The sequence below is a fragment of the Rousettus aegyptiacus genome, unplaced genomic scaffold (genome assembly GCF_014176215.1).
Source record: "Rousettus aegyptiacus isolate mRouAeg1 unplaced genomic scaffold, mRouAeg1.p scaffold_m13_p_4, whole genome shotgun sequence".
Classification (NCBI taxonomy): domain Eukaryota; kingdom Metazoa; phylum Chordata; class Mammalia; order Chiroptera; family Pteropodidae; genus Rousettus; species Rousettus aegyptiacus.
Genome location: NW_023416307.1, coordinates 106,682,768 through 106,705,648, shown reverse-complemented (window position 1 = coordinate 106,705,648; position 22,881 = coordinate 106,682,768). Strand labels below are relative to the sequence as shown.

General features: G+C 37.1%; 1 protein-coding gene across 8 annotated transcripts in view; it reads left to right on the top strand.

Annotated features, from left to right (window-relative positions):
* The window catches only part of ATXN7 (ataxin 7), a 123,936-nt gene that overhangs the window by 16,172 nt on the left and 84,883 nt on the right, over nt 1-22,881 (top strand). For 4 of the 8 annotated variants that reach the window (XM_036219263.1, XM_036219265.1, XM_036219262.1 and 1 more), the window contains exons 2-3: nt 11,253-11,351; nt 19,564-22,661. In XM_036219263.1, coding sequence (XP_036075156.1) covers nt 22,376-22,661 — 286 coding nt within the window. In that variant the 5' untranslated portion in view covers nt 11,253-11,351; nt 19,564-22,375. Of the gene's footprint in view, nt 1-5,404; nt 11,352-19,563; nt 22,684-22,881 lie in introns of those variants that run through there. The other 4 variants (XM_036219264.1, XM_016150179.2, XM_016150177.2 and 1 more) reach the window with 4 other exon arrangements.

Genomic DNA, 22,881 nt, shown 5'->3' with positions numbered 1-22,881 from the left:
TCTAATTTATTAGATTAATTGGAAGCACTAGGATAGTGTGCTGTCTTGTACATAGTAGAGGCTCATGAAATGTTGGTTGTATTAATCAGATTGAAGGGGAAAAAAAAAGAAGACAGAAAAGCAGTATTAGGTGCTGGCCTTGGCCTACTTTCTATTAAATAAAAAAGTCTGAGGTTACTAAAGATTTTATAAGCATATCCTGTGTGTGTTGCAGGGCATTAACTCCAACTTGTGTGATTTTGTTACCTGCAGAAATCTGTTTGCTTCCCACTAGGTACCCCTACTCCCAAGAAGCTCCTGGCTATGTCCTTATGTTGTGCTAATTAGTTGAGTCTCTATGGGAAAAAATTGCGTTAACATTAAAATATACAAACCATAACTAGGAAAGTGTAGCTGCTACTATAAGTCATCACTTGTATTTCAAAGCCAGTGAATTGATATTTTTTTCTTTAGTTCATGTAATTAAGAGCTGACATAAAGGAAATAACATTTAATGGTAATTGGGGAAAGTAGGAAACGTTATTGTATAGAACAGCAACCATACTGCATTTAATTTTAGATTTCTCCTTTACCCTATAGACAGAAAAAAAATTTTATTTTTATTTTTTCTGGAGGAACTTCATTATGATAATTTATTGGCCAGTCAAATGTTAGTTTGATTACTGAGCATTCTGTTCATGATTTATCATGCCACAGAATAAAGATACTTATAGAAATAATTGTGAAATAAATATAGATAAAATATACAAGATACATGTAATATGTAATAAAATACTAAAATAAATATGAACATATATAAGTAATATGTATTGTAAGTATAATAAAATAATAATGAAAAACAAGTATTCATGAGTCAATACTGATATAAATAAATCATCGAATAAGTAAGCCAATGGGAGAGAATACATAAACCTTCCATGTAGAACAATTCCAATAATTTATGTTGATCATCCCCTGAAAGGAGATGAAACATAACTGCTCATCCCTTAAATGCAGACTGTGCATAATAACTTCCTTTCAAAGAGTACAGTATGGAAAGGGCAAAAAATAATAACTTTACAGTGGAGAATCCTTACAGTACCTCAGCCAGATGATCAAGTTAGCATGAACAGTGAGTGGTAGGATGTGCCCTTGATATGATGTAATGAGAATGGCTCTTTACCTCTGTGGTCTTCCTCCCCAAATCTCATAACCTGATTATAATGGTGAGAAAAACATTGGACAAAAAATTGACGACTTTCTGCAAAATACCTAACTAGTACTCCTCAAAACTGTTGTCAAGGTCATCGAAAAAGGACAGTCTTAGAAACTGTCACAGTCTAGAGGAGGAATGAGGAGACATGACAACTAAATATAATGTCCTGGATAGGATCCTGAAACAGAAAAAGGGCAACAGGCAAAAACTAAGGAAAATCGAATGAAGTATGGACTTCAGTAAATAATAATGTGTCATTATTGGTTCATTAGTTATGACAAATATTGCATACTAATATAAGAAGTTAATGATAGGGAAAACCAAGTGTAGGGTATATAGGTACTCTGTATAATCTTCTCTGTAAATGTAAAACCATTCTAAAATTAAAAGTTTATTTAAAAAAAGACTATGGCAAAGACAAGCCTATAGTTTAAGTTTAATTTTAATCATGTTGGGGGCCTGAAGTAAATAAAACATCCTTGGTGTTCTGAACTGATTATAGTATAAAAGTGGGGCAACTCTTCTTTGCTGTTGTCTTGTAAAGCCATGACAGTTTCTTTGCAGAATCAGAGAATGCAGTATTTCTAAATGTTCTCCTATGGAATTTCCTGCTGGCATGACTTTTTCCCCTCTTTGCTTCTACCCAGTAGCAGTCCCTTGAGTGGCATTTGCTGTCCTAGTTAATCAGAGGGTAGGATAAATGAAAAACTCTCCTCTTCCCCCTCCTATGAAGTTTCAATGGGCACTGGAAATGTAGGTCAAATTGCATCACTGCAGAAAGGAGCGAACAGGAAGGTATTTATGAAGTGCTGCCAACCTCTCTTTAGATTCCGAGTCATTATGAACCAGTGTTGAGCCAGGGTGTGAGATACAGGGAATCAGGGAGTCATGTTTTTGATGTAGTCTCAGAATGTTTATGTATTCATCAGTGATAAAAATCTCTGTCTAAAGCCCTAGTGAAAATAACTTACACTGGCTTTGTTTAATTTGCATCCTCTGGCTTTTGGAATTCTTTTTTGTCTCCTATTTATTATTGATATAGTGCAGCAGTTTATAGTAATTTAGCCAGAGAGATATTTGAATAGTAGAAACTATTGCCATGTGTACATTAAAAACAAACAAAAAACTCCTTTTTGGTAATCATATAAGTCTAATCATGTATTTTGCAAATTATATGTAATCATATGCTTGATGGGATCTTGATTAGCATATAGAAATCATAAAATGTTTATTTTTAAATTATATTTAAAATATGTTGTGCCATGGTTCTCTATCTTTTAATGGCAAAATCTTACAGATTTTAGGATGTAAGAAGTCTCTGAATACATGTTTTTATTTTTACATATTGTATGCTCCCTACCCTTTATGAGACATCTAGGCATTGGCTGCTAAAGTGGTCCATGTTGCTAACATTATCATGAACAGAAAGCATCCTGACAGCAAAACCTACTGTGATCTACTCCATTTCCACTCTCTGCTTGCCTCTGTCAAGATAATCGGTAGTTAATCTGTATACAAAATGGGAAGTCATGTTAAATATATTTGCAAAGTTTTGAGTATTATTTAATCTTACAGATTGAATCCATTCTGTGAAATGTATTTATAATCCAATATACTTTTAGCTAATTTTAATTTTAATTTTGAAATAATTTTAGATGCACAGGAAGTTGTTGGTTACTCTTCAAGTTTTTCCCATTGGTTACATCTTACTTAACTATAGTACATTATCAAAACCAGGAAGTTGACATTGGCATAAAGTATGTAGTTCTGTGTCATTTTATCTCATGTGTAGATTTGTGTAACCACTACCATGATCAAGATACAGAATTATTTCATCACTACAAAAATCTCCCCTGTGCTACCTTTTGATAGTCACAGTCATTCCTATTATCCTCCCAGTCCCTACCGCCTGACAACTGCTAATCTGTTCTCCCACTCTATCATTTTGAAATTTTGGGAATGTTCTGTAAATGTGATTTCTTGAGGTTGGCTCTTTTCACTCAGCATTTTAAAAAGAACGGTATTTTTAAAAGAATATTTATGTTAAACATTGTAAAAGAATTTATTTTTAAAAGAAATTGTTGTCCAGGGTTTGATTCACTAATTTTCAAACCTGAATTTTTCTACCTTGGCTGTTCTATAGTCTGTGTTATATTTGAATAGTGGCTAAAGTTGTATGTGCTGTTGTGATATCTGATTATAGCATTAACCTTATTGCCTACTGTTAAGGACAGTACCATGAAGTTAAAGGGAAAATTGCTCTGGGAAAAAACCATTCCATCAACAAAGTAGGTATTATAATTGATTATTGAGACTGAGTAAGATATCTAAGTATATACTTCAAGTAAAGTAATTGACCCATATTCATGTTCCATTTCATCTCAAAAGAACTCTTCAAAGAAGAGAGACTTTTTGGAACATGATATTTAAATGAACAGTGGTTGAAATATTTACATTAATTAGTTAATGTAATGATCATGTCACAGGATTGCTCTATGTGGTTAGTGTGAAATGTCCCCATATGAAAGCCAGTGTCTGCAATCGTGTTAATCAGATTTTTTTTTTTTTAATGTCTTGAGTAGGAAATGGAGCCCTGTGGGTAGATGAGGGCTGAGAACAAATAGCCTCAGAAGGAACAATTCTTCTTTAGATGCCAGTGTATTGTTTTCTAACAAAGTATAAAAAACATTCTAGGAGCAGTAGGAGGGCATGTTATTGTTTGGCTACAAATAATAGCTCTAGAGGATCCCATGTGGCCAGACCTAGAGGAAGTAAAGGTGAGTCCCAAGGCACCATTTTGCAGCTCACTAGCAGAGGGTGTGAGCATTGGCTTCTCTGCTTGCCCAGAATTCGTATTCCTGAAGGTTGTGTCAGGACAGATTTTTATGAATGGGATAATCGTATAACTGTGTAACTGGCAATCGATCTTCATTTAGCTCTGGCTTCTAACGTTTTAGATGGCTTTCCTCCCAGACTGGAAAATATTCTTTGTAATTAAAATCAACCTCTACTCACAGGCTTAACATTTTTTCTAATCATCTTTGTTTTCATCAAGCAGCATAAGATTATACTTGAAGTAGCTATTGGGATGGAGAAGAAGGGAAATGATCATTTATCAATCACCGAATGTATGTTAGACACTGTACTAAGTGTTTATGTACATTCACAAATGTAATTGCAGTATTGAAAAAATGCACTAATGATACTTGTTAAGTCATGAATCAGAGATAAACAGCATACTAAGTAACTCTTCATAGCAAATCAGCCAATTTTCTTGGCTAGGTTTATTTAACAAGTCTGTTGCCCAAAACACAATACTCTGTGTGTGTGTGTGTCTATGCAATTTATATATGTAGATAATTTAAAGAATACATATCTGTTAATTAATTTGTATATTCATGAAGCAGTGTGTAGTGTGGAATATAGAGATATAAGACCTGCCCTTCTTAGCAGCTTTCCATCTAGATGAGGAAAACAAGTTATAAGTACCAGGAAAATCAACTAAACTATAGGAGTGAAAACTGCTTAACCTGTCAATGCGACATGTATAATAAGGCAATCCTTAACTAATTACCAAATAAATCTTTCAGATTGTAAATGCTGTAAATGTTCAAAGGAGGAAAAGATTTTTCATCTCTGACCCTTGATTTTATCACCTGTAAAATGCAGATAATGCCTACCTCGGTGAGATATGAATAAAATATGTATCTAAAAGACTTAGTATAATGCCTATTAATTAGTACATCTTCAATAAATTATAGCTGTACTGTTGATAAAGAAAATTCTGATAACAAGGACAACAATAGTACTGTACTGCAGTAGGCAGATTGTTATCACTACCCAAAACTTCAGTAGCTTAACACAATCCATGTTTCTCACTCAAGTCATAGCTCAGTATGGGTTGGCAAGGAGACTCTTGCTTCACACAATCATTCAGGGGTGAAATTTTGTGGCTCTACCCACCTGTATGTGCTTGAAGCCCTTCATTTGACCAGCAGAAAGACTGAGGATGAAGACAAGGAGACTTGTATGAGCCAAACCTAGAACTAGCACACAACCTTTCTGTTCATATTTTAGGACTCAATCATATAATTATACCTTGCTGTTGTGAATACTAGAAATTTTAGTCTCATTGTTTGCTCACGAAGATGAGAATATGGATCTAGGTGAGCATGGGCAGTCTTTCACAAGGCTTAATAGAAGGGATCTTTTGAAGAAGAGGAATGTGTAATAGGTTGCTCAGCCTGCCTTTAAGTGGCATTATTTAAAGAGAAAAGCAGAATTTAAAGAGAAAAACCTGCAAGCGTTATTAATCAAATTACACATTTATCCCACTAGCCACTGCCTTTACTATAAGCCATTTGGTAGTGACCTTGGGCAAGCCATTTAATTACTATAGGCCTTATTTAAATAAGACAGTACATGTAAAGTACTTAACACATGGTCTGGCCCAAAGTAAACACTCAGTAAAAGTTTTTATTATTATTGATAGTATTAATAAGTATGGCCCCAGAGATAAATGCTTACTAGTTCATTTATTTGACATCTTTCCTAAAGGACCTTGTTAGACTCTCAAAGAATGACCTAATTGAGGATATTTATATGAATTTTAGAGTTCTATAACCTCAGACTAGTAATAGGAGATTAGTATTCCCCTGGCACAATACTGAGGGAGAAGCCCTCTCTGATCCCTCAGACTCCACTCCCCTCAGTTAACTCCATAGACCTGATTCCCCTAATAAGAGGACAACTAGACTAATACTTCTCATCCCTCCTACCCTTCCTCAGTATTGTGTTCTATAGGTTAGTTAGGCTGGGAAGAGCAAGAGTAGAAGCCAGAATAGCTACTTACTGCTCAGGCCCAATTGCAAGTCCTTAGTGAGGCAGGAACATCCCATCCCAGGCACCCAACCTGAGTGAATGGGTGACTGTCAGAGCCTGTGGTCCATTTAATCCAATTCTTTTAGGCAGGCATTTATTAACACTTATTAATGTCGGGCCCTGGATACAAGGATAACATTGTAGAACAGACAGTGCCTATAAGAAGCGCATTTAGAGAGGTAGGTGTGTTGACCTGAAGAGGTTTCACGTGAGCTAGGTTTTCAAGGCTAGATGTGAGTTACTCAGAAGGTAGGAAAAAGAGATCAAGGTGGTGGAAACAGCAGGTGCGAAGGAATTGCTGTGGTGGGTGGCAAAAGAAGGAATGATTTTAAGCTCAGCTCTAGTATTAACTGCCTCACTTCTTCTACCCCTTATTGGCTTCATCTCATAGGTCTCAGTTTTTTCTCTGTGAAAGTTCCTATATCATAGATATGGGAGGATTAAGTGAGATGATACATGTGTTAATACTGAGCTTACTATTTGTTAATACCAGGCACATGGTAAGTGCTTAGTAAATATTAGCTGCTACTATTACTGTTACTGTTATGTGCTATTGTAACAAATTGGAGAACTAGAATTTTATTATATTTTTGGTTCTCTCTTAGGCGAATGGTGAAATAGTGTACTGTAGTCACAATTGTTGGGAAAATGGCTTGCTGACCTCTCAGCTAAAAGAAGAGGGGGCCCAGTTAACTTTAGTGAAACCTCGGAGAGAGGGGGCTTGACATGAGAGAGCTGTGCGACCTGAAACTGCCAAGGGAACTCAGGATTGCTGTGTTGAACACTTTCGAGAGAGGAGAGGAGTGAGCGTGTGTGGATATGTAGAAACTGTCAGAAAATGGAGGCTCCTTTAACAGTGTTAAGACCCTATTTATATGAGGAGTTCAGGAAGGGTTAGAAGAGCCCAAAGACTGACTACAGAGACTAAAATATATCCCTGAAACCTAGGCCAGAGGTGTTGGAGTCCTTCTAGTAAGTGATTTTATCTCCCTCTTTACCAGTTATGTTTGCAAACTCTTTTTTGATGTTCAATGGAGTGACCCTGAAAGCAGTCCCTGTAGCATAGATGCAAAATCTCCAGCTGATTTTTGAAGAGGGGGATGTGGGGGGATACTCAGTAGCACGATTGAAAAGACAGGTGTGGAGTGTAGAGGTTCATTCTGAAATTTGCTTTGCCAGGGAGAAAACCTGTGAGGATAAAAGCAAGATGAAACTTGGGTAGGAGGATAGTGAGCGAACTAGGAACCATGTTAATTCATATCTCTGTAGAATATGCCTACAGCTGACTTGTAACCTGCTTTAAAAATTTTTGGTTTGTGGTTCTTCATTTGGGAGAAGAATCTTAGGAAAACGACATAGGCATAGGGTCACAAGCTTGGCTGCCTACAGGAGACAGGTGTGGAAAGAAAATAAATGGTGAAGATAGGTGGGTATTTTAGAAAGTACATGTCCAGTGACAAGAGGCAGCCTAGGACACAGCATCAGCTAGTTATCCCCATGCAGGAGAGCTGGCCTTAGTAGCCAGATTTTTGGACATTCCAAGAAAAAATGGGAATATGGAATTTTATGCAAATCTTTCCACCTTCTAAATATTAGCCAAAAATTCCTTACCTCTCTCTCCCCCCATAAGGTCATCAAACAAACAGACAAAAAAGTTAACTATTTTAGGCCTCTGAACTTTGTCTTCTGTAAGGGTCAAAGAGTAGAAAGAAAAATGCATAACGTGAGAGTTAGGCAGTTCAGCTGAATACACTGCTAATTGTAGTACCAGGCACAGTACCTGGCTTGGAGCACATGCTTAACACGTTTTTATTGAATAAGTAAACCACCCTGAGTAAAACATTTATTGGTTTTCAGTTTTTTCATGTATAGAATGGAGAGATAGGTGTTAGTCTTTCCTCAGCTCTGACTTAACAGATAGAATCAAGTCAAAACTTGTGTTGTCCTCCTTGTAGGGCCCACCTCTCTGGACTTCTCTTTTCCTTTTCATGCCTCTGCAATGCCAGTCTCACATTAAAGCATCCTGGTTTGCCTAGAATTTAAGAAGGCTTAAGAAATAAACAAGACCGACTCTGTTTAGCCTATATTTTTTCTTTATCATGGTAGGTAGGTTTTTGCTTAATTTTAACAGACTGTTGTATAACGAGTGTCCCAGATTATTCCTTAAATTTCAACAAGGCTCTCAGAGTCTTAAAAGGACATACAGATGTTATTCCTTGAAAATAAGTCATTTTCTCTATAAAAGTTGATATAATAATACCCATGTAACAGTATGGGCTTTTCTTTGTTTAAAGCTAATGAAAGGATTTTTCAGAACCCTTGGACATTTCTCAGGATCTCCTTTTATAACAAATTCTAGTGATTTCTGCCCTTTTATTTTTTAATACAGAAGTTTTAATTGTCTAGAACAAGATCGTCTTTTGTTGCAGTTATCAGAAATTAATTCAAAAAGACTTAAGCTCAGAAGAGGAAAGCCATTTTCTCTACAGGTCCAGGGGATTCTTGGCACCGTAGGGAAGGGAGTGCTTTGGGCCTCTGGGGGACTATACTTGGGTCAGGAAAGACCTAGAAACCCTGGGCAGAAACTGTTTCCCTTTCTTTCCTCTGGGGCTAGGTGGCCTGTTGGGTCCAGTTCACTCTCAGCAGCATATTTATTCTTCTCTCTTTGCTGACTAGCTTTTTCCTATAGACCGAGAGTACCACAGGGATAGCTGGCAGCCTAGACCAGAGTAGACCCTTTTCATTCAAATTTTTATTTCCAAGGAGAACAAATTGAATCTCAGTTTGGGCCATGTGTTCAGCTTTGGGAGGAGTTTGGTGTTGCATAGTACAAAAATAGGACTTGACATGGGCTTCAGAATTACATAGCGCTGAGAAAAAACGGGTCACCATGGTCTAGGCAGCAACTCTAAAAGAAAGACTTCTTGTACAATTTTGTCCCTCTCCTCCCCAAGAAAAAAGAGAGCAAGTAAATTAAATATATTCTATTCAGGACTTTGGAGAACACTCAAGTTATATCTTTTCTATCTTCTTGTTTCCTTCTCTCCCATCGTCATTTAAAAAAAAAAATCTTTTTAAAAAAATTATCCTTGTTGAATGCGTGTTACACAGTAGGTGGTGAATGAATAAAAGCTATCAAGTTTTATGTTTCTATTCTTAGAAAATGTTCCCCAGTCCACCTTTTAAACTATTTTTCTTTGTAAAACAAAATTAAGTAACTTAATTTCCAGTTTGGTGTACTGGAAATGGAATTAAATAGCATCAAAGGCCTCCAGTCTAGTTCCAATTTCAAACTATTTATTTTCCTGGTAATCTTGAGCAAATTATGACCTCAGTCTGTTTTCTCACTAGTAGAATGAAGGTCATAATAACAGCTCTTTTAAGCAGTGTCATTGTGAAAATGAAATGAGAGAATATATACAAACACATGGTAGGTTTTTTTTTTCCCCCCTATGAGAGATTTGTAACTGTTCTAAGAAGTTATTACTTTTAAATGCGTATTTTTAGTAACTACACTCTCATTTTCTTCTAAGAATCGGGTTTCCCTTAATGCATTTTTAAGGTATGTGGGCTGGAAAATGGTGAGTACTTTTAATGACAAATACTACTTTGGGTACAATTTCATAGCACCCAAAATCTAACAACTTCCTTGGATACTTTGGAGATATAGCTGGAGCGTCCGGATGGAAAATTGAAAAATAGCTTGACCTAGTGAAATAAGATCAAGCAGAGTTTAATCTGATGCCAGTTTTGTTCCGCCTCCACTTCACGTATATAGTGAAGGAATCACCGTCAGCAAGGTGAATGGTTATCTCTAACATAACATCTTTATTGGCTATCTCTATCCTGGTAATTTGTAGCTTCCTTTGAGTGATTTTGCAAAGTTGTTAACTATTAAGGTTGCAAAGAAATCAATTTTGGCTCAGGACAAACATGTTAAGCAAGAGAGTGGCTTTTATTGGAAAGAAGGCAGAAAAGGAACACTAAAAGGGAAATCAGAAAAAATTTAAAAGGAGTTAGAAATTTAGGGAAGAGAAACATCTGGTTTATAAAGATTGTAGGAATGATTACTGAACGATTACATTATTGAATAACATTTTGTGGATGAATAAAGCAAACTGTCTAGAAAAGGGAGAGAGGAAGGATGTGATCTAGGAATAACTTAAAAGGCCAATAAAGATAACTGTGAATAAATGTTCAAAACATGGCATAGAATTTCAGCTACTGACTTTCTGAGATGCTTTATTAGTATCTCAAACCATAAAAATATTTGACTTACCATCTTCGAGTACATGAAAATAAATAAAAATTGATCAAAGCAATATTCCTGTTACCTTACCTTGGTGTATACCTATAATCCAATGAGGATTATAGGAAGAGAAGTGTATTACGAGTGAATTTTTCATATGAAATCAGCCTGTCTTGTGCTTTGCTTTATACTTTAAAAGCATCTGCTCCAAAGCTGTGTAATCGTCCATATTTGCTGCTTTCTCTACTGCTGCAAGTCACACTTGAAAGCCAGTTAAATTTCTAGCTCTGGTTTGTTAATCTCTAGTCCCTAGGCTCCGTAACTCAGTGCTCCTCCCCAGATTCATTTGAATAGTAGCCACATTACACTTGAAAAATATATGTACACATGTGCACAGAAATATATAGTTAATGGAACACAATTGCCTTGTGGTTTTTAGGAAGATGGTTTAATTGAGTTTTTATTTCTTGTTTATAGTATTATGAGTTGCTTTTATAAACTGTTGGATGATAAAGGACAGGGTGAACTCTCCAAATAATAATCTTATTCAGTGTGTATTTATGTGTTTTTAAATCTGTGATGCTAATAGGTTTCATAGGAACTGGCTTTCTGAATAGCCATTTAAAAAATTAAGTGAAAACTCATTAGTGGCATTATGCATAATGGCTTTAAGCCCCAGGAGCCTGATTCTGTGTACATATTGAATAGTCATTTGTTCTTAGTTTATGGTAAATATAGACGATTAAGTTCATTTAAAAAAAAGAAACTGCATTGTATTTATTGTAAAGTTGGTAATGCCTCAGATTTTAACACTTTGACATTTCAAGGCACATATAATTTTGAAATATTAGTTAACTAATGAGAGTGTAGATTTCCTATTAGCTTTACCCATTGTTTCATCCCTTTGCCCCTTTTCTCTCTTTGTAGATCTGAACAGAATTAAAAAGAAAGAGCTTCCACAGTCATAGTAGATGAAGATCCTCTGGTAAATCGATCAGGATTATTGGCCTGCCCTCCAAAGTAAAGGTAACTGGCTGTTCCAACAGTTGAATAAATATGATGCTTCTGATTATAATAGAGTAAGTTGTACCAAAGGGTGATAGTTTTTAAATTTAAGGTATCTGAGTAAGGTTTCAGATTTTAAGCATAACTCTGAATGTGATCTTACTAATATGAAATGACAGCGAATTTAAGAGTTCAGTATTATTAGGTTTTATAAAAACAAAAACTGCTAAATACTCCTTGCACAATTCATTATAATTACAGGAAGACTTTGGAGATAGGACCCCTTCTCTCCCCCCAAAAAATTTGTATTCATTTTTTCTGAGGAAGTTGTCCAAAGATATGTTCTTGTGTTTCTCTCTAGCTCCACTTTCCTCGGCTCCTGTTTTTTTTCTCTCCACAAGCAATGTAAACCAGGCTACTCAGGGCTGGGAAGATCCTAAGCAAATTGTAAAACAGGCAAGAATTCTTCAGGCACACTTTCTGTGCCCAGTGCCTTTGCTCAACCGCCAGATGGCTCTGTGCTCATAAGCCATCCCAGATCATTATAAAACTAGCAGCCACCAATAATGGAGTTCCTCACTACATGTTTGCCATTGTGCATTTACTATTTGGGGAGGAGGGATGGTGAGTTTCACATAATGTGAGAAAGAGGAAAAAGTCCTGGAGGAATTTTTATTTAAAAAAAGATTTATCCTCTTATTTATTCCTAAAAGCAATGAGGAGTTTATAAGTTAACATGCAGTTTAAGGTGAGTCATTGAAGGATAAAACTAAACAGAATCCAAACAAGAAAGACCAGAGGAGTTTCAGCCTCCGAAATTGATCAATTTATATATTTAGGCAACAAATGCAATGCCTCAGTCAGGTTTTAGACAACTGTAGCAAAGATGGAAGCATTTTGGACTTTAATCAGCAAAGATAATATTTTTGCCCTTACCGAAAAGAAACAGGAGCTCCAGAAAGGATGTGCAGTTCTTTTTAGGTGTTTATAAGAACACAGAACTGGGAAGCTCTAAAGTCTCCACCCTCAAAATAGGCCCTTAAAATTTTGGCCTAAAGCCAATAGGGCAGCAATGTAGAGGTATCCTTTAGTGATCATCAAAGTCATCACGAAGGATGGCATTCATTGTGGAATGTCTGGAGAGTGCCAGAGAAGACAGAAGCAGAGCTTTTCTAGATAGTGGTCAGCAACTGCCAGTGGTGAGATTTGAGGGGGAAGATATGAAGGAAACATTTAACAGAAATGCCAAAAGCACTTCAGTCTAAAACTGTTTATTGAGCTTCTACTCTGTACAAAGAGATTGTCCTTGAGGAGGAAAAGAGAAGAGTAGTAGGTGACTACAATTAAGATATCCTCTGATGAAAAGATTAATGTGATACCAAGAAGTCAAAGACAAGGGAAAGGGGAAAAAGAAGTGTCACAAACTCAATTCTGCAGGGACCAGATAGGTAGAGGAATGAAATGGGCCTGGTAGAACTGTGAGGAACTGTCCAATTCATCTAAAGGGCAGCCCCTCTTCAGAGCTAGATGATTGTAAATCCAGTATCCATTCAATAAATATTTATTGTGTGCCTACCAACATACTATGCTCTTCTGGGCACTGGGCATTAAATCAAAGGGACTAAAGTCCTTGCCATTGCAGCACTTACCTTTGAATGGAAAGAGACAGGTAATAGGTAGCAAATGCAATAAGTAAATACATTATTTGTTATACTAGATGATGATAAATGGTTAGAAATAGAAGGTCGGGATAAGGAAAATTAGGAGTGCTAATGAGGGCTTACAATTTTAAATACGGGTGGTCAGGGTAGGATTTTTTGAGGTGAGATCTGAGCATTGAGGGTGAAGGAGTGAACCATTGAGCTATCTGGGGATCCATTGAGCATCCACTACAGAGTTCTAAAGCAGAAGCCTGCCCGAATTGTCCAAGCAGTAGAAAGAAGGCCAGAGCTAAGTGAGCAGGCAGGAGTGTGATAGGAAAAAGTCACATGAGTACAAGGCCAGGCTTTTACTCTGGGAGAAATGAGAGGCCACTGGAATGTTCTGAGTAGAGTAGTGACTTTATCTGACTTCTGTTTTAATGAAACCACTGTGGGCAGTGTATTGAGAAAGGCCGTAGGGGCAAGGCTGAAAGCAGTGAGACCAGTTAAACTGTGGTTACTGCAATAACCCAGGCAAGAGACCATCCAGACTTTTAAGGGAATTGGAATCTTGACTTTAGTGATTTTTCTTGAGTATTTCAATGTTAGCGACTAATTTAAGAAAAAACAGTTTGAGTCAATTCAAATGGTCTGTGGGATTCTGCCATATGCTGACAATTTGCTCTCGGGTATAGAAGTGGTGAAGAATTTAAAGAAAGGTGAGGACTTTGGGCCAGGCTAAGCTGGGGTGGTGGGGTAAGAATTGATTTGAAACTCATATGAAAGCTTAACTTTGATTAGCTCATGAAACTGAAGGAAGGAAAAGATAATGGCATACAGCTATTTACAATAGCCAAATGTACATCAACTGATGAATGGATTAAAAAACTGTGGTATATCTGTCTACACAATGGAATATTATTCAGCCATAAAGATGAATAAATTACAGATACATGCTCCAACATGGATGAGCCTTGAAAACATTATGCTAACTGAAAGAAGCCAGCCACGAAAAGGCCACATATTATATGGTTTCAATTGTGTGAAATATCCAAAATAAGCAAATCTATTGAGACAGAAAACAGATGTGACTTCTAGGGGCTGGGGAAGGGATGGGAGAGGGGGAATGCTTAATCGGTACTGGGTTTCCTTTTGGGGTGGTGAATATGCTCTTGAACCAGGTAGAGATAATGGTTGTACCACATTGTGAATATACTAAATGTCACTAAGTTATACGCTTTAAAATTGTTAAAATGATAAATTTTAAGTGAATTTTATCTCTCTTCTTGATTACATGTGGAAAAACATTTGAGGGATGTGTTTTATGTCTTTAGCCAGAGAAGAGTTTTTGTAAGTGTGAATGATAGGTGATAAGGCTATAAAAAGGATATTTGGCCAGATAGCAAAAGGTGTTGCCTGCTGGGTCAAGGAGTTTAGAATTTTTCTGTTGGCAGCAGTAAAATACAGAAGTGTACACATACTCCGTAAGGAAGAAGAAAACCAATGAGGGGTTTGTGCTTTAAGAATCACAGTCTCTGGGTTTCAAAGGAAAGCAAATGGTTCCTAGTTTTATCAGTTGGTGATGTTGCTACTCAGCTGGTGGAATTTTGTGACAATCTCACACAAGTATTAAACAAAATTATTTATTTAGAGTTTCTTCTTTAAAAAAAACTTATTATAGTTCCTGGGTATAAAAGTTTGTCATTTAAAAAAAAATTAGGAAGCTGTGTCAGCTGATGAATGTGTCAACTGATCTTATTGTGGTGATTACATTTTTATATATATATATAAAATTATCACATCATATACCTTAAATTTATATAATGTTATATGTCAATTATATTTTAATAAAGCTAGAAAAATTTATTATGTAAATACATGTTAAAAAAAAACCCTTAATTATATTCTTTCATTCTTTCTCCTCCCCATAAGTCCAAAGTTATCTAGATTGTTTTCTATCCATAGACTTAACATTATCATCATTATTGCTTTTTCACAAAAATAGACATATACTGTGCATAGTATTTTACGTGTTGCTTTTTAAAATCTTATATCTTGACTATCCACTTCTTTCTTTTGGACTTCTACATTTTATGCTATACTTTCATTTGTAAAAGAAAAGAAAAAGAAAAAGAAAAGAAAATGCCATTTATCTCCATTACAAAGAGGATGAGATATCATAAAATGTAAAAGTAGCTTAACATTTAATGGCACTTATTATATGCCAGGTGCTTTTCTAAGCATAGTAATTCACTGACTCCTCATAACAACCTGATGAGGTTGATACTATTATGTCTCCTTTTACAGAGAAGCTCAGGCAGAGATAAAACATGTCCAGAGTTAGGCAGTGGCAGAGATGGGCTCCAGAACCAGCTTCAGTTACAACTGATGGTTGTCATGAGAGACACCTTTGGTCATTGAGATTTTTCAAGAGAAGTCAATTTGGAATTTTGTGTAAAATTTTCAAAGTTTTAATGTTGTTTTTTTACAAGATCACTTTATTGAAATATAATTCTAATACCATGAATTTGCCCATTTAATAGTTCTTAGTATATTCATATTGCTCAACCATCACCTCTATCTGGGTCCAAAACATTTTCATTGCCCCCAAAGGAGACTTTGTTTCCATTAAGCAGTCATTCTTCATCCTCTCCTCTCTCTTGATCCTGAAAACCATTCATCTGCTTTCTGTCTCTGGATTTGCCTATTTTGGATATTGCACATAAATGAAATAATACAATATGTGGCCGTTTGTGCCTCTCTTCTTTTACTTTGCTTATTTTTAGGTTCTTCCATGTCGTAGCATATATTAGTACTTCATTCTTTTTAATTGCTGAATATGTTCCATTGTGTAGATATACCACATTTTATTCATTCATTCATCAGTTCATAGATGCTAGGGTTGTTCCCACCTTGTGACTGTTGTGAATAATGCTATTATGAACATTGGTATACAAGTATCTCATTGAGTCCCTACTTTCAGTTCTTTTTAGTATATAGCTAGAAGTAGAATTTTTGGATAATACTCTAATTCTGTGTTTAACTTTTTGAGGGACTGCCAAACTGTTTTCCACTGGGGCAGCACTGTTTTACATTCCTACCAGCAATGTACAAGAATTCTAATTCCTCCACATCTTTACTAGCACTTGTCATTTTCTGTTTTTGTTGATTTGTTTTTATTAATAGCCATCATAGTGGGTGTGTAGTTGTATCTTACTGTGATTTTGATTTGTATTTTTCTAATGATAAATAATGTTGATAATTTTTTCATTTGCTTTTTGGTCATCTGTATTTTCTTGTTTGAAGAAGTATCTATTGACATCTTTTGCTCATTTTGAAAATTGGAGTATTTTGGGGGGGCGGGGGATGGGGTGGTAAGAGTTCTTTAAACATTCCAGATCCAAGTCCCTTATCAGATATATGATTTACATAAATTTTCTCCATCCTCCGGGTTGTCTTTTCAATTTCTTGAAGGTGTTTTTTGAAGCACAAAAGTTTAATAGTTTTATGAAGTCCAATTTATCTATTTGGCTCTTTTTAAAGAAATTCCTGGTAAGTTGAATTCCATCCTATCAACCACCCATTCGTGATTGCTGCACTGCTACTATTGCCCCCAGAAATCATTTGGGAAAAAACCCTCTTTTGTGAAAATACCTGTTTTCTGAAGTGGAGGTTGAGCAAGAAGCTCTGGAAAGTAGCAGAGGTAGATTTCTCATCAGTAGCAATTTTATGTTAGTTCACCTTTTCTGTTCCTGAAATTCCTTCACTTAAAGCACTTTAGTGGGGAGAGGAATGTGGTAGAAAGTGAAGATGATCAAGGTATCTATGTCCTGGAGATTTTATGTTGATCAAAAGAGAGATTAAAATAGATGTGATAGTTTAAAATAAAAGGTCCGAAACTTTGCCTTGCGTCACAGATGGTGCCATTTAAAATCAAAATGGCCATGGGAGTATATTCATTATGTGTTTTATTTTAGAGGTAGAAGGAGGATGCAAGCCTTTGTGGGAGGGTCTGTCCTTTGGGAAGCAGTACAAACCCAGATGGGCTACTGGGTCAGGGTGTGGAAAAGTCAGAGAGGTCTTGTTTGCTGGATCTATGACTTTCCTTGGAGTTGGAACTTTGCTGAGTAAAGGGGGAAGAAAAAATCAGTGTTCCTTTCCTCTTGAACTAGCACTCCAGCATTGTTAGTCCTAGAGTTCAGCTCTTAGGCAGCTTGCTGCTCAGCTTCAGGACCTCACCTCCTCACATCTTACGGTTTGTGGGAAGGTGAGTTCCAAGTTCCAAGTGACACCCTTATGTTGGGACTGCAAACCGCTGATCCTTGGGAGAGTAAGCATATATCTTGGTGCCACCTTGATTTAACAGCACGTGCTCTTAATCCCATTCATGAAGTCTTATGATTTAGTGGTGGGGATGAGTTCCCATGTGCTTAGTGCAAGGGATCAGGAAAGATTTTCTTAAAGAAATAGAATGTGAAGAGGGACTTGATAAATGATAGAGTTTCAGCCAAGGGAAGGTATTACAGATGGTGTGACCTGTGTGAACAAAGGCTTGGGAGTTGGGATCTGGAGGAGGAAGTGTGTTTTAAAGCTGTAAGTTGGTCATTTTGGCTGGACTGTAGACTGCCTGCTAGAGGGGACACTGTAGATGTAGAGCTGGGGCTGGGGCTAACTATAGAAGGTCTTGAGTGGTAGGAGAAAAGTTTTTATTGAATTCAGTGGTCAGTGGGGAGCCCCTCAAGTATTAGAGCAAGAACTGACATAACTAAAGCTATGTTTCATTCTGCTAGACTAATTTTGACAGTGTAGCATGGACAGATTAGAATTGGGGCTTACTATGTGACAGCATGGTGCTAATAATAGCTAATCCTTATAGGGTGCTTTTGCACTGTTAACTTCCTTAATATTCCTCATAAAGTAGATGCTTCTCTTTTACTTTTATATAGATGAGAAAATAAGCACAGAGGCTCTAGAACTCATGCTTTGAACCGTTGGGCCCATGAAATGGTGATATTTACAATCACTTCAGTGAAAGCTGTATCAGTACAAAGGTGACACAGGGAATTATTTTTAACTGAGTGTTTAATTTTGCATTTTATTGCATCTGAGGTAGTGCACTAGAACTCTATACAGTCAGCCTCTTTTTATAGCTAAACGTTGGTCCAATTTTCCATTCTTTCTCTATAACTTAATCCTTTCTATGTTTTTTTTTAAAACTACTGTACCTGAAGGCTTTAAATGAAGATTTTAAATCATGTTTGTCAATAGTTTAAAATTATAGGTTAGTATTAAATTCTTAGAAACATTTGGGTGTTATTCAGGTTAAAATTACAATTTATTAACTTCTATGAATGTATCTTTAAATTTTCTCTTTCAAAAAGTTTGCTGTTACTGGCGAATGTTTCCTTGGGAGAATTTGTATGCAGTTAACACACATATAATTAGGAAAACAAACTAAAAATTCAAAGTTTTGAATTTCTTGGCAAATGGTACAGTTTTTAGAATGAATACAGATATAGGTTAAGTCTTTTTAAAAGATAATTACCTTTTAAGTCTCCACTTTTGCAGCTATTTATATTTCTAATTTTGCAAGCGATTTTCAGCAATTCCAGAGACTTAGCTGATAAATTCAATTTTCTCCTTTCAGTGTTCTCCCCCTACAGGAATACTGACTGTAAGTTATCATATTTCACTAGAAGGAGCATAGTTTAAGAAGGGGCCTTGCCTGTCAAACCACATATGCAGAAGAGAGCCATGGCTCCCTTTGGAGAAGGAGAGAGGTGTGGTCAGAGGAGAAAGAGGGGATATGAATACAGGCTCAGCCAATTTTAAGAGGACATAAAGAAACCAAAGCCAACACATTTCTAATTCAGTGGATCTGAGTTTTTTGTTACTCAAATGAAATAACATTTGGGGTTGATAATGGAGAATCTGTTACTAACCCTGTAATTTGCACAGATAAACATACTGTAGTTGCTGGTTTTCAAGTTTATTAAAGTGTTGTATTGGGACTAGTGGTTTTTTCTAAATAAAAAGGCTAGCTATGTGGCTGGCATCTTGCATCTTAGAAATTTTTTGGAAAGTTTCAGCCATTTTACATTAAATCAGATTTAAAGACTGTAATGATCAACTTTTTTTTTTTTTTTTTTTCACTTAGTGATGCCTTTGGTGTTTGAACAAAGCATTTTACAAGTGAATCTGTTGTGCAAAGAATCATTCTCTTAAAAAGAGACCTTGTTCCCCTTGGCACCTGCTGGGAACATCCCTAAATTTGGACGGTGAAGTAAGGCCATATTTTAAATACATCCCTGTAAAGGATGAAATACACAGAACTTGGCAGCATTTCTCTTCTGATGGCCTAGGTCTTAAGCCACAAACAATCTAATTGGTGGTGACAGCTTTTTCCATAAGAGCATTTTGATAAATTAAATGTTTTTCTCTTCTCCTTACTCTTCTCATGTCCTTGGTGAAATTACTATGTTGAGCGTACCCTAGTGCCTAGCAGAATGTCTGGTATGTGGTAGGCAATCAGGAACTTTGATAAATTGAGCCCTCATTACTCAAACCTTATAAAATATCACTTATCTGTGCAGATAGATCCTGAAGATCCTCGAGCTACAAGACATCATCAGAAGTACACTGACAGGAGAACTGATTAATAGCATACAAGGCATACTGCTATATTAAACTAATTATATTAAATGAATGTAAGTTGTATTTGGTCATTTGCTTTTTATATTTTTGAATGTAGAGGAGGGGTATTTAGGTAAGAAGTCATCAGGTTCTTTGTACTCTTGTTTTTGAACAGTGCCCTTGTATAAGGAGCACTTTTTAAATATCGCCCAAATGTGAGTATCAGAACACAGTACTTTCCCAACTAGCAGTTTTGACTTTTGTTGGTGACTCATTTGAACTATTGGGAAATCCAGACCAACTAATGGATATCAGAAACTACCTGATCTAGAAGGGGTTGTGAGTTATGGATAAAGAGAGTGTGGTAAAATGTATTGAGCTGTAGCAGAAGAGATGTCAGGAATTGCTTATCATTTTCTTGGTCCTCACATCTTTTTCAGCTTAGTAATAACTTTCTCAGATAATTGATCTGAATTGCTCAGTTTGATATATGACACTTATTTGTAGCGTTTATGTTAAACTTTGTACTGAGTGCTTTCCGTGGATCTCTTCATATAATCCCGAGAAGAAGCCTGGCTTTATCTCCATTTTACACATTAAGAAACTATGGTGCAGATAAATTAGGTAACTTGCTCAGGTTACACAGCTTGTAAGTAGAAGAGCCAGTATATGAACACAGACTGGCTTGAGCCCTCCCTCATTTTCCTTACCTGTAAATTTTAAGCAGTACAACTTCTATCTTACACGGTTGTGAATATTAATTGAGATAATTAATAATTGAGAAGGTACCTGTAGCAAGTCTTGGCATCTAATAGGTGCTCAGTAATTGCTAACTGCTATTAGTAATAATTTCTCTTAATTATAATGCTAACAGAATACTTAGTATTTTTCATTTTAAGCCTGGTTGTGTTTTCTTTATTAAACCAATAAAAAACTTTAAAGAATAAAAAAGGTAGCAAGCAAGGTTAAGGACAAAAATTGAAGCTTAAACATTGTCATAATGGTGCCCATTGACTAGAAGTCATTTTAGTGAATCTTAAACTATTTTCACAAGGGAATCAAGTATTGAAAAAGTATTTTCAAAGCGGGGAATCAAGCAATGTCTTGAGGAAGTGGGACTGTACTTCATATTTGCCATTCTTTCCCTTATTTTCCTTCTTACTTTCTACTCTCAGGGATCAGAAAGGCTGTACTCAATAAATAAGTTCCCTTTTATATTTATATAGCTGGGTGGCACTAAGCTTTTCTTTTTAGTGGCAGCTACAAATGCAATTTAAATTCTAATTTTTATTTATCTTAAATGTAGAATTACAAAATCCAAAGTAATTCATAATCTGTGTACTTAATCTAGGAAAACAGAGAAGGTAGATGTTTTTATGTAATTCTACAGTTTTTCAGTGATTTGGGATGAATGAAAAATTAAAAGTCTGCATTGGGGACATCCAAGATTGAGGTCCTATGTCAGAAGTTAGGAACCCTGTTGTGACCCAGGGAATTTTATGTTTTACCCATGCATTTTTCTCATCGATGCTCTACTACTTTTTATTATTTTGTTTTTACTACTTCTTAGATAAGGACAGGAAGCATCCATAGTTTCACTTTTTGAAACATGTTTGCATGCAATGCAGAAAAAATTTACACACTTCTAAATCTTTTTAAAATTAAAAACTCATTTTTTTTGGAAGCTTTTAAATTTTGAACCTGGTGCTGTAGGCATAAATAAATAAAATCAATAAACAACAAAAAATAATAAAATAAAAAATAAATTTTGAACCTAAAACAAATCCTTTTAACAAGAGCCTTATATTGAGTTCAGGTTGCAATAACATTCCCATATTAGGTTTTACTTATTTAAACGTCTTCATGTTTCTGCAAATTGGACTTTGTTTCTTTAGCAGAGAAGTTGGCCACCTCTGTCACACCAGATGTCCTAGATTTAAAAATAAATAAATAAACTTGCTTCCTCCCCACCTAGATAAAGCACTTGTAAGCAAGCAACCAAGACACACGTGCCACAGGAGTGTTGATATTACCATGTGAAACATGAACATCAAAATCTTTCGTTTCAGATTTTCACATGCTCTAGTTCATTAAGTAGCCTTTTATTTTGCTGTCTTTACCTATCTTTAAGCAAAATTTTGGGTGCCGTGTGTGTGGGCGTGCTAAGTTTTGTGGGTTAGTGCTTAATGTAGTGAACTTAATCTGACAGACAACAGTATTTTCTAAACACATTTTTCTTGGAATGCTGTACATTACCCTAAGCCCTGGATTTCCCAACCTGCTCAGAGACAGCCATAAAAAGGGAGAGACTAATAATTCGAATTAAAAATGGATCAGATTTTTAAATGGCAAGATTTTTTTTTCGGAGTGAATGAATTACTTCCAGGAGCAATGGAAGAGGAAATAGAAGAATTTAGGATAGTGGCTCCACAACCTGTAAACGGAGTCGCCTCGGTCCCTCATCCACTCCATCTTACACTGATTCATGGTCTCCTTTTTGCTGGACAAGAAGTTCAAGACCCCCAGACGTACGCTGTGACCTCCCAGTGGTGGGCATCAGGTGAACACCGGACCAGGCCTCAGGCAGACACCTGGGACGGCACCTGAGTCGCATTTCCTTGCCTGCCGGTAGTTTCCTATTCGCCAGGCGTCCGCTCGGCGGCAGCTTCCCATTCATGCTTTTGACAGCTGCGCGGCCGTCCGCGAGTGGAGAGCTTAGTGCTCCCTGCATTAGTGCCTGAGCCTCCAACCACCCCGGTCTGGACCCCAGAAATGGAGGGCCCGACCGCGACTACACTAGTGGTGGTGCCCTGGGGCCGGCAGTCTGGCTCCTCCATAGGTGGCTGCGTTTCCGACTTCGCCCTGGCTCCACTCCGGGGGCTTGACGTGCAAACTTCGCCGGTGCGAGCTAAGAGGGAGGGACCGGCGAGGGGGAGGAGGCAGCGGGAGGCGCTTCAGCTTAAGGGAGCCGGCCGGGCGCCGCCGCTCGGACGGGCGCGCGGACGGAAGGAAGAAGCGGGGCCGCCAGGCCTGGCCCGGGGATGCGAGCGGCCTCAGGGTGGGCAGCCGAAGGGCTGGGGGTGCGTTTCGGCCCTCCCCGCCATGGGCAGCCTTAGCAGGGCGGGAGCAGCTCCGGCCGCTGGTCTCCGGGCCGGTTCTCCGAGACTGAGGCAGGCAGGCAGGCGACCCTGAACTGCGGTGGCGGGCCGCTAGCGCCTCATCCCCTCCCCCGAGCAACCCGCCGGAGTCGAAAGCGAAAGCGAGCCCGCGCCGCGGAC